This window comes from Betta splendens, chromosome 22 (genome assembly GCF_900634795.4).
Source record: "Betta splendens chromosome 22, fBetSpl5.4, whole genome shotgun sequence".
Taxonomy (NCBI): domain Eukaryota; kingdom Metazoa; phylum Chordata; class Actinopteri; order Anabantiformes; family Osphronemidae; genus Betta; species Betta splendens.
The window spans coordinates 2,823,858-2,838,695 of record NC_040900.2 but is presented as its reverse complement, the minus strand read 5'-3'; the positions used below and the strand labels follow the sequence as shown (position 1 = coordinate 2,838,695).

Sequence of the window (14,838 nt, the reverse complement as noted above, 5' to 3'; positions counted from 1 at the left end):
TTTATTGTTTTCACGCGATATCACGCAGAGACGGAAGTCTCGTCCCGGAGCCGCCGCCGCTGCCCTGCGAGCTCTGCTTAACAGTGTTGTGGGGATTCAAACAGGAAGTCGTTGGTTTTAACATACATAGCATCGAACAAAAAAACAGCGAAGCTCGTCTAGGTGTTTATGAAGCCGCGACAGTAAGCGGGCAGAACAAAACAGTCGACTTTTTGTTTTAAATTGGCGCGCCTGGTTGTATCGCGAGATTTCGAGGGCGACGTGAAGTCAGGCCACTTCCACGGGAACACAAATGTACCAGTTTAGCTTAAGCTAACGGTCGAATCGGCAAAATTACAACCACAAACGTAGCGTTAACCGTTTACTTGGTATTTGTAATTAACTAAACAATATGTTCTTAGGTCGCTGGCTTATATGTAATTCCATGTTTTGCTCTAAATGTTAGTTCCGTTAGCCGCTAGCTAGTCATCCTTAGCTAGCTATTCTTTCAAACCTAGCCTCGTGTGCATCCAGATGTAAATGGCTGCGAAGCAGAAGACGAGCTGGACACTGACAGGCGCTGTGGTTGCCGGTGTCATTGCTCTGTATGTGCCCTGCGTGCAAAGAACGGTCCCCGGCGGAGATTCAGGTTGGTGCTAATGGGCTAGCTAGCGTGAAACGCTCCTGTAGTCATGTGGGTTTGTTTTGTTGCTGGACAGCCAATCGCGTGACGCCTTGTTGACGCTGCAGTGGCGCTGTCCGTGGTGCTGCAAGCGCAAGGACAGGTGCGTCAACATATGCACTCACTGTCGAGTAAACTAGGTTCATCTGTATATCCAATGCAGATGAATACAACGCTGCTGATATACGGAGTGCATTAACAGCGGTATGAAATCTCAGTTTCAGCTGCTGGCGGTAAAAAGTTATGATTGTACTACATTTTTATGACTATTTGATTGTGGGTGGTTGCGTCCTGTCCTGAAAGGGTCCTGACATTTTATTTACATGATACTATAGATAAAGGTGATAATAAAAAAAGTAGTGCAACGAAAATGTTCCTATGCTTTGAATTACAGTTTTCATAATATGCTTATTATTTTTATGTTATGTTTTTACCATGTCTATTGACTTAATACTGTGAAAATGTGTCTTTTTTAAATATGGACATTATTCATTCATTTTTATGTAGATATAATTTTCTTCTGATAAACTGGCTACTCTTACACAATGACAGCTAAGGCTGGCTCCAGTAAAAAGTTGGAATAGAGTGATTATTTGAAAACGTATTTCCTGTGTCCTAAATTCCAGTTAAATGTATCGGACTGTGCAAAAGCTTTAGGCAGGTGTGAAAATGCTGTAAACAAAGAATGCTTTCAAAAAGAGGAAAAAATCTTAAACATTTATTTTTTTATATAAACTAAATGCAGTGAATAATTTAAAAACAAATTTATATTTGGTGTAATTCCTTTTTGCCTTTAAACCACCGTCAATTATTACTGGTACACTTGCATATAGGGTTAATTCTCTAGTTCTCCTATTTGGAAAAATCTACCAGCCGAGTTCCTTCAAAAACTGTGTGCAAGTGTACCTAGCAGGATTGCTGCTGTTTTGAAGCCAAAAGTTAGTAACATCAAATATTGATTTGGTGTAGATTTTTTATTTTGTCATTCACTGCATTTTGTTCATTTATAAAAATCAATGTTTAACACTTCCATTTTTGAAAGCGCTCCTTGTTTACAGCAATTTGCACAGTACTGTATTTCCTCTGTATGGTTCCATGTGGTGGGCCAATGTGTCGTCCAAAAATATTTGTAGTACAGTTTATTAAGGAAAGTGTTGCACAATTACAAACAGTGTTTAGAAGTGATAGCAAGGTTACAAACTTGTAAATGTGGACTTGAGGGCCTGAATGCTCTGCTTGTTAGGTTTGCACCGCTCTGGCATACGGTCTGCTGCAGAAAATTGCACATTTTGCAGAGTGAAAGCATATGAAAAGCTTGGACCAGATATGTGTAAGCAGAGATGAGAAAAGAGCAGAGTGAGCGGGCAATTGGAGCCGAGTAGCCCTGGTGGTTATGCTGGTTCCTAGCAAACAGGCCTTTGAAAAAATGGCCAGCCCCTTCTCCACAGCGTTTAGGGACGGTGCAGGATACCCGCTCTGATAGTGCCAGCTGAACACCCTTCTGAATTCTCCAGGTCTCCGTCTCTGTGTCCTAATCTCTTTAGGTGTGATGTGCCCTGGAGAGGCTTGAGCACAGCCCTGCGGGTACGCTGTTGTCTAGGAATGTGGAGAGTGGAAATGATGGGGATTATGGGAAGACTGGTGTGGGTGCCCGTGCTCCACTATCACAAAGACTCTTGGCACCCATGCTGCTATCCCGTCGAGTCAATATTTTCCCTTTTTAGTATTGGGGCTGCAGAACATCTTTGTGGCACTGGAATGGAGGTTTTGGCTCAGTATTAGTTTGAGTTTCTGTGTGTCTGACTGGTGTAAAAGTGTGACACTTCTGAGGGAAAATAAATGAAATTGAGAAACCGATGAGAAAATGTGATGTAAAATGACTGCAGGTAGCTGGTGGCTCATGCCAGGTGAAATAGAGCTATGAAAACATTTAAGCTTTGCAGGTGGAGGAGTTCTGACTTCATGGTCCATTAGACTGATAAGGGTTAGGGCTCCTCTTGTGGCAGAAATTTAGGCACTATAATTCACTGTATCGGCAAGGTTGCAAAATATGTGGAGCAGCCAGTGCCATCTGAAATTGAGCCATTCTCTTTTTATAATAGTTGCTACTACATTTTAGTCTGCAAAAGTTTTTTTTTATTTCAAGTACGGAAAGGTATTTTTTAAAAGAAGTCAGTATGCTGTTGCTGTATTTATCATCTATGATTTGCTTCATAAGTGACATTGATCACTTTTTATTATCTGATTTTAAATACTCATACATAATTATAATTTGTTTACTGTATACTTTTCTGTTTGTTGTGTTATTGCTATTATTTATAGATTATTAATGTTTAGCTTCTATGCTGAGGAAGCAGTAGACTGAATATTCTGTCCTTATTCATGCAGAAATTAAGGCCACGTTTCACTGAATTGACTGAAGGGAGGGGATTCCGTTCTAGTGCCAGTAGAGGGAGCTCTCTTGAACGCAGACGTTTATCAATGTCATTTAATCTGAACCAAATTTCAATTTTCATGAGTGGGAGATGCAAACATTGGGTGAGAAATCAGTATAATTTGAAACGCTCTGGGTGTATTCTGGCACAAATGGGTTTGTGCCCAGATATATTAAAGCTTCCTTAAATGGCTTTTAGGGGTTTTCTTTTCACTTTGTGCCGCACCTCACACAGAGCCTGTCAGAAATTGTGCAACTGGCTCTTATTTTTGCAGCTTACTTCATTCTGTGACTGTCACTAGTGTTGCCTTTCTGTTTGTGCCCAACGGACTAAACAAATCATTGAGACATTAGGAGTGTGGAACAGGAGAGGGGCACACAGAGCACAAGAAGAAAGGGAAGGGAAAGGACCCCGTTGCATGGGGAGGATGGGACTGGGAGCATTATTCTCAGATCAGCATATATGTGTCTTTGTGTGACAGAGCATTTGAGCGGGAGTATAATGTGTTGTGTGCGTGTTTATGTCCGTGTGTATGTGCCGGAGAAGGGGAGGGAGGCATCAGGGGAGAAGCGAGAGATGAAGAGAATGAGCGTGCCGCTTAGGAAATGTCACACTGGGAAGATTTGCAGGTTTTGATCCTAGCAAATTAATGCAAAACCCCAGTGCAAGTATTTGATTTGGGAAAACTTTGGGAGCAGACTTGTCTCTTAATAATAATTATTGGGTTTACATTAATTTCCTCCCCTATTCTCTTCCACAGGAGAGCTGATCACCACTGCTTGTGAGCTGGGGGTAAGTATTAGCTGTATTGTTTAATCAATTCACTCATTAACTCTTATAAGAATTAAGGAAGTTTAATTAAGCATGGGCAGAAAGCAGATTAATTTACTTTCAGTCCACAGGTTTTTTTCCCTTCTCTTCTATACACTTATTTTACTAAGTTGCAAGTAGAGAATGCTATAATTTGCAACCCGTTTTTCAAATCCAATTAAAGTCAATGGTAAGGCGATGGCTTTTGTAGGCTTTGCCTTATGTACGGTATAAGGCTTATTATATCCACCCCTCTTTTTTGTGTGTGTGTGTGTAAGCCGCGAAGAATGAACTAAATCGGGTTAACAGTTATAATAAGTTTTATTATTTAATAAAGTTTATTACGCCGCTGTGATCCTTTTAGGGAGGCTGTGTCGGTGTCACTATGCCAGTAATCCTGCCGTTAGTGCTGCAGTCCGTGTGGCCTGCCTGTCTGCCTTTCAGGCCTCCCCAGGGCCTCGCAGGCCGTCCCTGTGCCCCAGACTGCGGCCCCCCTTTCTGATCCCTAGAGCTCCACAGTTCTGCCTTCCTTGGCTCCCTGTGGTGGTCGGCCCTCTTCTGTCCTTTCCCATGCATGTCTGTCCTCTCCTGACTGTTGCAGAGTCCTTTCCCAGCATGCTCGCCATGATGGCGCTACCTACCTGTCTGACGATGCTACTGAGTCTTCCTGTTTTCTCCTACACGTCTCTTCTCTTTCTTTTCGTCCTTTCGTGACCTGCATCTTTCCTCCTCCGTGTCCTCCTCAGATTTTCTTGATTCTGTTTCTCATTGTAACTCTCGAGCTTTTTGCTGCAGTTGAGATGACCTGTGAGGTGCAGCAGTCACACTCACCTTTCAGCTCTGTGCTCATTTGAAGGAGCTGCCCCCTTCTCTCTGCCTGCATGGCTCATGTTATCAGTGCCAGGGAATGAGACTGTGTTTAATGACTGAGCCCTTATCTGGGTAGAGGGGACTTAGCCACTAATTGCTGCGATTGGCGAGATCCCCCAGGCGAGAATGTCTGTGGTTCGAAGGTGGTTTAGGGGCTAGGCATGGTGAGCACCATGTGCTTCACCACTGGCCCTAGGGAGATCTACTGTCCTTGGGAAGAGGCCATAGGAGACGAACAAGGAGGCTGGTGGGGAGAGAGTCTCTGCTATCTTAGCAGAGTCAGTTTGCGGTCAGGCCGGTCAAATGCATCTGATTCTTCTACATTAGCTCTACGGGGTACCACTGCTGTCATTCATGGAGAACAGAACATTTGCTAGGTTCCTGTGTCAAACCTACAGCCCAGAACGCATTGCACCTCTGATTTGCTCCTGTGTTTAGGTCGCCCACCCTCCCGGGTACCCCCTCTTCACCCTGCTAGCTCGCCTGGCTATACGTCTTCTGCCCTCGCATTCTCCCGCCCACAGTGTGAACCTGCTGAGCTGCCTGCTGGGGGCTGCAGCTTGTGGAGCCCTCTGTATTACCGTGTGCAGGTAGGGACATTCATGTGTTGTTGTTCTGTCATTTTGTTCTGGTTTTAGTGAGTCTGCAGATGCAAGGCAGCATGATTTTCTTATACACTTACAATTATTATAACCCTGGAAAAGTTAAAAACCCAGTGGAGAGAGTCTTTGAACATTCCCCTTCTGACTTTTTGCATCTTGATTTTGTCTGGAAGAGAGGGTGGTATTTTTGGTTCCTGGCTGACTGGCGGTGGCGTTCCTGATCCTCCTCTTAGTATTCAGGAGCGGAGCATAGCCACCCTCCCCACTCCCACCACCATGCCCTGCCTATTTACACATCAGCCACCCGTTGTGAGTGTGCGTGTGTGTGTATGTATATCACAATTATTGTACCCTCCAAACCCCACCCGACACCCCTGTTCTCCTGCCTCCCACTGCCCAGCAGGCTCCCAATCCTGACATGGCACGATTTCTAATCTCCCCCTTCTTGCCTCCTGGGTCTGAGGGGAACAGGATCACTAACACCACCCCTTCCTCCCCCCTCTCTTCCAACACCTCCCTGCTATTTCATTTGTGGGTATAGTTCCCCGTCTCTGTATTGCCATCTACCACCATGCACTTTTGCTTACTGCTGACCCCATCATGTAAGGAGTATTTTACCCTCTCCCTTTTTTGTGTGTGTGTTTATCTCGCCTGGTTTGCCGGACTACCTTACATCATCCTTCTGCTGATTTGACAAATTTTTCACATTGCATTGTTGGTGGCAGCTTAGTGTCAACATTTTTCCTTTTTGTCACTATTTATGCATACTGGGGCTTTTCCAAGCATGTCATATACTTCTAATTTACTCTTGCAGAATAGGAATTGTTGAATATGATGTAATTGCTTCCTGCTGCACAGCCTCCTGCTGCAGGCTGTGTGTGTGTGTGTGTGTGTGTGTGTGTGTGTGTGTGTGTGTGTGTGTGTGTGTGTGTGTGTGTGTGTGTGTGTGTGTGTGTGTGTGTGTGTGTGTGTGTGTGTGTGTGTGTGTGTGTGTGTGTGTGTGTGTGTGTGTGTGTGTGTGTTCCCAGTTCCTCCGTATGGGGCATTTCTTTCTGTATACTTGGCCAGTGTCTGGTGGGTGGCAGGTGGTCTGGACTATTATCAGGGTACAGGTTCAGGCCTGCTGGACTGGAGCAGGAGCTGAGGCGGAAGGGCTACCCAGGCATCAGACTGATAAATGCTTTACACTTGCCCTCTGATGGACATGAACAGACTTCTGTTGATACTGCAGCGAGGACAGTCGTACAGAGGTATGCGTAGGTGGACAGGTTATTAACATAAAGAAAGCTAAATAAACATGGCAACCCCCTGACGGCAAGAAAAAGCTTTGTTTGTCTGAACAAAAAAGTGTGGACAATCCTTTAACAAGGATAAGACTAAAGAGGAAGTAAACAGTACTTGACATTGTCTGACACAGTCTTCGCATTCAGTGACGATCATAAGAAATCATGGATTATTGCGTAATTTGTCAGATGATAGACTGATGCCACGACACCCAGGTGGACTTCACATCACAGGCGCTTCTTTAGAGCTCTTTGCTATGAGTGCCCCGTTATACAGCAGTTGAAGAGTCACCAGTCAGTGTGGCAATTTGAACGCGCTCTTGGCCAGACATTTACACACAGCCTTTTGAGCCCAGAAATCATCCATGATGTCTGGGTGATATTTAGCTCCCAGTTTGCATGTTAACTGCAGCCATGTTTGTAATCTCTAGGGATTAAGATCTCATTTTGGATTATGGTCAGGTAAAAAGTCAACTCCCACCCCCAACAAGGGCTGATTGATAGTAAGGACTCTAGCCAGGGAACATAGTGGCACCATTAAGCTCCTAAGTATGAACATATAATCTATGCTTTCAATTTGAAAAAATAAGCATAAAAGGTTTTAGTTGTGATCTGTTCAGGTCCTGGTTTAGGATGAGCCCGTGGCTGTGGATCAGCTGGCAGACTCTGCCTGGTGAGGGGTTACTGGAAAGGGCAAAAGATGGGAAGGGGGAGAGCGGGTAAAAGGTTTCCGGATGGTCAAAAGCTCTTAGTTCTGGCATAGAGGGCATTGGGTGCTTTGACCATACCAAGAACATTGGCATGTGTGTTATGCCACCGCCCTGCAGGGACTCTCTGGCCGGGCCTTTCCTTCAGATGAAATGCCAAAAGTGACCAGTTGACACCCGTTCATCCCAGCTTTGTCCTTGCAGTGACACCAGTTTGCCTGTCTTCTCCCAACATAGTTCAATTCTAAAATGTCTTTTGTTATTTTGGTCCCTTTTTTAGGCCCTAATAAACTTTCTAACTTCTTCTGTTTGAATCAACTGAGAAATAGACTTTTTCTCCCCAAACAAATCATTGGCTTGTGTGATTATCTGAAGATGGCAAAATATATTGAAGTTAATAGCGTTCGTTTCTCTCAGATAGTATTTGTAAGACCTTGAAATTCATCTGGAATATGCCCAACGTGGCAAGTCTTTGATGTATCAATTTAAATTAGTCGGCCAGATTGCCGTGTTTAATGTGGGGGAATGTAAGCCACTTCTCTCTCTTTCATAAGTTTAAACGCAGCACTTAGCCTTCCTTTGATTTGTCAATCACACTTCTCTTGGCTTGATCATATGGTTTGATCGCCAAATTTCATGTCTGTTTAATGTTTGTGTTTTCACACCGCGGCCTGACAAGCCTTTGAGGATGCTAGACGTAATGATAATTACTATCGATTGCATTTAGCATTTAATACAGAAACCTTGGGGTTATGGAATGTAAAAGGCCTGAACCATGAGTCTCTAGAGGAATGTACCCTTCATAGTGGGATAATCCAGACAGCTCGGTATTCTGTGCTCTCTCATTTCACAGTTTATCTCCTAAAGCTGCTCTGAATCTCTGCTACCTGAGAGGAATCTCTCTCCATTCCAGAGCTTATCCCGAGAAACCAAGAGCAGACATGTTAGCGTGCTGACATCCATCTGAGATGAAAAAACAACCCTGTAAAACTCAGCCATCAGCTTTTTTTTGTTTGATCGCATCATTACATAGCCAGACTATTGAAACACACTCAATTTCATCAGGCCTGGGTTTTGCCCGATGGTTCTCAGGAGAATGTGCACACCAGAGGTTGCCCTGCTCAGAGCTGGCCCATGTGGGACAGTTGATACTCAGTGGACCAAAGGGTGGGTGTGGTGCCGTCCCCAACACCTTCTAAGACCTCCATCATACGGTCCTGAGAGCATGTTCCTCTCCAGCTCAGGTGGATTCCATAGGGGTAGAGTTGTTGGCTTTATAGGGGTGTGGTGTTCACAACATGCATGCATGCAACATTGGAATAGAGTAGTCTTACTGGGCAACGTTCACCTCTTCCTGTATCCCTCATCTGCTATGGTTTGATAAAATCTTCATCACAAGTGTAGGGAATCCTCTCTTCCTGTTTTCCTGTGGAAATTAAGTCAATTCTGTCTATTTAAGAAGCTCCAATCTCTGGACCTTTTGTTCAAATTCTGAAGTATCTCATTCGTCATATTGTAGTCCAACAGACCTGCTTTACTCCCCCATCGTCAGCATGACCAATGGTTCCCCCAGGACCCATCCTCTAATACAGTTAACAGATGTCTAATGAAGATGTTATTTCCTCATTACTGGCTACGGGATGGGGCTAGAGAGGAGAGGGGGGAGGAGGGCTAGATAGACAGCAGAATACTGTACCAGTTTAATATTCCTCTCGCCCGTGGGCCTGAGATTGTGTCTGCCTCGGACGTCAATATTACATTCCTCACCCACCACAGGCAGTCTTAATAAGGCGTCAGGCACAGAGACGGATCAGACTCGGCAATTACAATTCACCCAGAATTAGTTAATGGAATCTATACAGCAACATTTATGTGTCACTGGTGTGTGCCTAATGACTTTGTTGGACAAAACAGCAATAAAATGGCATTCGGTGAATTGCATAAACACTGGGTTTTTGTAAATAGTTTCCCCCTTCCTGTAATTTTTTTGTTGGCTGAAGATTAAGATCGCATTCTGGGACAAATTGTGGTGGCAGAAGCTGCATTGTTTGAGCAGAATTGTGGTGATTAGTTTTACATGCACTTGGAGCACTGGAGTGCTCTCTTGGAGGAGGTCTATCTGAGCGCCAGAGCGAGGACACTTGCAGTATTTAACCTCCTCTCTGTGCAGGCAGCCAGTCTCCTCCTGGCAACACACAGCAGGAGCTGCTTTAATGATTGGGTGGAAGTCAGGGTTTAAGAAAATACTGTTGTTGAGGCTGAAGTATAGTGAAAAACTCATATGTGTTCCCAAATTCTTAAACTGTTATTGGCAATGTGACAAAATATTATTAAAAATATTATTAATTAAATATACTTTTTCATTATACCTAAAATCAATCTACCTGTATTTTGCAACCCTTACATCTACTAACACACACAGACCTTTTAAATATTTGCCATTGTTCATCAGTTGCGTCTTGGTTTAACCACGTCCAAGCAACACATCCAACTTCCGACTCTAACAACATAATAGCTTACTGAGAACCCTGGTGTCCGGGCCAGAAGAGAGACCGCGGGTGTGAACGTGGGCCAGCTGGAAACCTCGGCCTCAGCCCGCGCAACCTACCCTCCTCTCTGGGGTTCTCCACGCTCTTCAGGAATGTGTGATTCTTTTCCAGCGCTGCTTCCCCAAACCTCTGCGCGTTTGGAGAACAGTGCAGCACTGATCCGCAGTGGCACAGCTGTGGCATTGTTTGCTCCCCGGGGTGGCGTGTGACAGCGGCTCCCCTGGCCAGCTCTATTGTGGAGCATCATTCAGCGCAGAGTGCTGGTCTGGGCTTTTTGTGTGCTGTTATTTAGCACAGACAACTGGTGCTGGCACGTCTGGTCCACACTGTAGAACTAAGGGGGCAAATGATGCAGGTCCCATTCTGACACTTCAAAGTGATTATACTGAGCTTTTGTTGTGTCCTTGAAGGGGACATTTCAGAGCCTGGTATCATTGTTGCTCTTATTATTTTATTTACCTTTGATCTCTCTGTTTAACCTTGTGCTCAGAGTTCATATTTATTCTGCTTTGTTTTTTTATGGCACATATTGAATATTTTCTAATTACTAACATGTTTTCCAAGTTTGTGCTTGATTCCAGGTTTCATGCATAATATTTGATATTTAGTGAATTATGTTAGTGATGACGTTTTGGCAGGGAGGAGCTCTTCAGGCTAGAATAGTTTTGTGCCGTGTTACTCCTGTGCCACGTCTCAACCAGGCCATTGTCACTGAGCCACAGCATTTCAGCACAGCAGCCTCCTGCACCGCATTGAGTCATGATAACAGGGAACATGGCCACACTGGTGTCAGAATGTGTCCTGCTTTATCTGCTCGCCCTGGGAGCAGCCAGCCTGGAGAATGAGCTGTGGAGAGGCTGAGAGGCTGACTGGGACCCAGGTGGTCCCGCGCAGACAGACAGGTCATTTACAGCCCGCACCGTATACACATCACCAGGCTCTTACCGACTGACAAGCTCTAACAGAGAGATTTGTCAGGCGCTCTGGGAGAATAAAGAAGTTGAAGAACAGGAGTGTGTGTGTGTGTGTGTGTGTGTGTGTGTGTGTGTGTGTGTGTGTGTGTGTGTGTGTGTGTGTGTGTGTGTGTGTGTGTGTGTGTGTGTGTGTGTGTGTGTGTGTGTGTGTGTGTGTGTGTGTGTGTGTGTGTGTGTGTGTGTGTGTGTGTGTGTGTGTGTGTGTGTGTGTGTGTGTGTGTGTGTGTGTGTGTGTGTGAATATGTGATGAGTGCCGCCTGGCTATCAGACAGGGCTCCACAAGCAGGAACAGGCTTGATGTAATAACCACATTTGTGGACCCCCTGACACTTCCATGACATGCTTTTGCGTGACCCCCAAAAGCAGCCCCCCTGCATGGAGGGTTAATTGTCATGCAGGTAGGTATAATTATCAGTACAGGGGGGCTCTGTACCTCAAAAAAGTACCCATTTGCCCCCTCATCACCCTCCTTCATCCTTTCTTTAAGTTAAAGCTAATTCCTGGAGCGATGCAGTGAGAAAGACGCCGATATCTCCTATTAAGACCCACTCCTGCAATACAGTTCAACCCCCCCCCCCCCCCCCCCCGCCCCCCCCAGCACACACACACACCACATTCAGCTGGGCTAACAGTGAGCGAGGAGGAAAATTAGTGGAGGGTAGCAGAAAGAAAAAAGGGGAAGTAGTCAGCAAGCACGAGGTTTTTTCTACCCTCCTCTCGCTCTCCCTCTCCTTTTTTCCTGATTTACCGCGCTTTCCTCAGAAAGCTCCATTGTTCCCCTAGCCTAAGTCTCATCAGGCCTTTTGTGGCTGACTATCACAGCGGCAGGCAGAGAGCTGGAAATGTATAAATGGTATCATGCCTTGTGATTAATGGCGGTGCTTATGAGTCAGGTCTGATAACGGGCCTGCTCTCTACTCAATTTCAGATACCGTTAATGGAATCTGTCTTCTGCGATTGTAATGTGAGAGCGCCTAATTTGCTATGGAGCTTGAAGCTGTCACCGGCAAGGGATTGTGGGGTCATAAGGGACCTGGCAGCCGTTTGGCCTGCAGCTTGTATCTGCGGTGCTGAATAGAGCAGCTCTCTGCCTGTCAGTTAGCTGATAGGCTGATGAGGACTCTAAGCCACTCCACACAATGGTGGAAAGGGCCATACTGCCTGACTTCCCTAATTGTCGAGCCTGCTCATATTTCAGAGCCAGCGTGCCGGGGACTGGGCTGCTTTTTTTTTCCTTTTCTCTTCTCCCCTCTCTCCTTCTTGAACTTTTTTCTTCCTCTTTCTGTATTTCATCCTTCATCCTGCACACTGTCTCACCCCTTTAACGCACACGTTTCTGCACTATTTTCCCTTTCTTCTCCCCTCTCCCCATCATGTGTCGCCTCTCTCCCCCTCTGTCTCTCATTTTAGTAAGTGGTGGGTCTTAGCATATGACAGATAATCCCAAGTTTGCTTCAATTACTGCAAAGGAGATGGGGACGGTACAGGAGAGGAGGAAGTGGGAAACTTTTGTGCGCACATTATATTTAAGAAGCTGAGGATAAAGTGCTATCTCTACCACAGTGGTTTCTGTGCCAGTCTGCTTGAGATCAGCCGGATGCTGGGGAAGAAATTCTCTTGATATGTGAATTGCCCCAATTTGCTGTTTTTCAAGGTCTTGCACGAGAAACAAACTTGGGTCATGAAGAGATTATAGTGGATCCCCAAATTAGAATGAAGGTAGTGGTGACTGTAGAATTTAAATTTTGTGTGAAGCTGTTGACTTTGTCATTTGCCTTAGTAATAGCGCTCCAGTTTAATTTAGACTAAGTATTTGCTAGAGAGAAAATTGCGTTTGTAGCTTTTAAAACTAAGAACAAATGTGTTTTGGCATTTAATAATAACTTTGTGTTTAATAGTTAAAATGTTTTAGGCCCGTCATGATTCCTTTAAAATCTAGGTGTTATGTTTTTAGAATAAAAAACACACACTAACCCTTGACTCCTGTGGAAAGTCAGTCTGATCATTATAATAACGCACACCCTCTCCCTTAGGTTAGCAGGTCCGGGTCCTGGAGCGGTATTGGCTGGGGGACTGTTTGCTGTGTCTAGAGTCAGCTGGCAGTGGTCTATGGTGGCAGAGGTGTTCACGCTCAACAACCTTTTCGTTGGTCTGCTCTTCTACTTGACCAGCAGCTTCCATTGTGCTGAAAACGCCTTACAAAGAAGGAAGGTGGGACACGCTCACACCTCCACCTTCGTTGCTCTCTTGACTTATCAGGTCCTTCAAACTGACTGCACGGCTCTGCTTGCATGTTTCAGATTGCACATTGGGGGGCGCTATGCTGTGGCTTGGGTCTCTGTAATCAACACACATTGGTGCTGTATGTGTTGGTCATCGCTCCCTGGGTCCTTTACCAACTCTGCTGTCACAAGGTGAGCCCAGGATCTCGTATACCAGAAATTAAAAATTTGAAATGTAAAAAAAGTATTACAAAATCTTGTTAATCCAGAAAATACCATGAGAGCAGTGGAACTATAGATTAGTATGTGGACTTTATCAACAAGAATGATTTTACCAGGTCACATTTGTCCACAAAAAGTGTATTTTAATCATAGTCCTGTAAAAGCTGAGGAGAGATGAGCATTATGAACTGGGAGGATTGTTTTCATTACTCTTCCTGCTATTATTTTCATTTTAAACTGCACGTTTCCTATATGACCTGAACAGGAGCTGTCTCTTCATCGCTTCGTGTCACTTGGGGGGTGTTTCCTTGCTGGCTTTCTGCCGTACGTCTACCTGCCCGTCTCCTCCTACCTCAACACAGCGCGCTGGAGCTGGGGGGATCAGACCACCCTGCCTGGTCTGCTGACCCACCTGCTGAGAGCTGAATACGGCACTTTCAGTCTGGTATGTGCTGCTGTAGCTGGTAGTAAACTTTTTATATGCTCTTAATTTTTATCATTTACCAAATGTGTCCTCTTTGATTTGTTTTGCAGGCAAAGACAGAGAGTTCTGCAAACTTGACGTCAATGCTACAGTAAGTTACAGTCGCATTTTGTTTTTATAGGACTCCTTCACATTAATTATGAGCGGAACTAATTCACTGATTATCTACAGTGTAGGATCAAACCGTAAACCAAACTGGGTGGGTTTGATCTGATGTGGTTCTAGGGAGGAAGGACCGACTCACTTCTTGTACTTGTTCTGGTCTAAACAGAGACCGGAGTCCCTTCTGCAGCACATCTCTACCTCCCCTCTCTCTCTCTCTCTCTCTCTCTCTCTCTCTCTCTCTCTCTCTCTCTCGCTCGTGCTTTCTCTTACTGTAGCAGCTTTTGTTTTTCTCATTCCGCTCTCTCCCATCAAAGGAGTACTGAACCTGCTTAGAGGGCCAAATCGCTGTGTTCTGTTTCTCCAGCAGTTTGAAATGATCACTCAGCTCTGGTGTTTAAGCGTGACAAGCTGTGATGACAGACACTGCAATAGAGCTGGAGAAATTGTATTTTTCCACTCCAGTACCCCCCCCCCACACACACACACACACAAACACACGCACACACACACACACACACACACACTCTCCCCTGCTCCATGCTTCCACCACTGCAGTCATCCCACTCCTGGTATCTTTCTCCAGCTGACGAGATGGGGTGCATGTGCATCTTAAGACCCCCCACTACCGGCTCCCCCTCTGCTAGGCACCCACCCCTTCCTATAACCCCTGCTGCTTGATGGACAAGCACACCTTCAAGATGGGAGAGAGAAGCGAACATGACAGGCATGTCGCACTGGAGACGTAAACCCACTGGAGAAGCTGACACACCCCCTCACAAACACATGCTTGTGAGCACATTCACACACAGTGTACATTGGGAGATATAGAGACTCAATAAGCTGTCAAATAGAGATGGGTATTAAGGAAGAGGCAGGAAACTATCTCTTTGCTCTGAGCAAGCGCTCTGTGACTG

The 14,838-nt window shown here is 45.2% G+C and overlaps 1 protein-coding gene across 11 annotated transcripts in view; it reads left to right on the top strand.

The window, feature by feature from the left end:
• Window positions 1-46: 46 nt before the first annotated feature.
• tmem260 (transmembrane protein 260) overlaps window positions 47-14,838 on the top strand; it is a 37,509-nt gene continuing 22,717 nt past the window's right edge. For 9 of the 11 annotated variants that reach the window (XM_029138526.3, XM_055505658.1, XM_055505657.1 and 6 more), the window contains exons 1-7: window positions 47-628; window positions 3,857-3,888; window positions 5,215-5,366; window positions 12,925-13,102; window positions 13,192-13,305; window positions 13,601-13,780; window positions 13,870-13,910. In XM_029138526.3, the coding sequence (XP_028994359.1) occupies window positions 520-628; window positions 3,857-3,888; window positions 5,215-5,366; window positions 12,925-13,102; window positions 13,192-13,305; window positions 13,601-13,780; window positions 13,870-13,910 (806 nt within the window). In that variant the 5' untranslated portion in view covers window positions 47-519. Of the gene's footprint in view, window positions 629-698; window positions 765-3,856; window positions 3,889-5,214; window positions 5,367-12,924; window positions 13,103-13,191; window positions 13,306-13,600; window positions 13,781-13,869; window positions 13,911-14,838 lie in introns of all 11 variants that reach the window. The other 2 variants (XM_055505664.1, XM_055505665.1) reach the window with 2 other exon arrangements.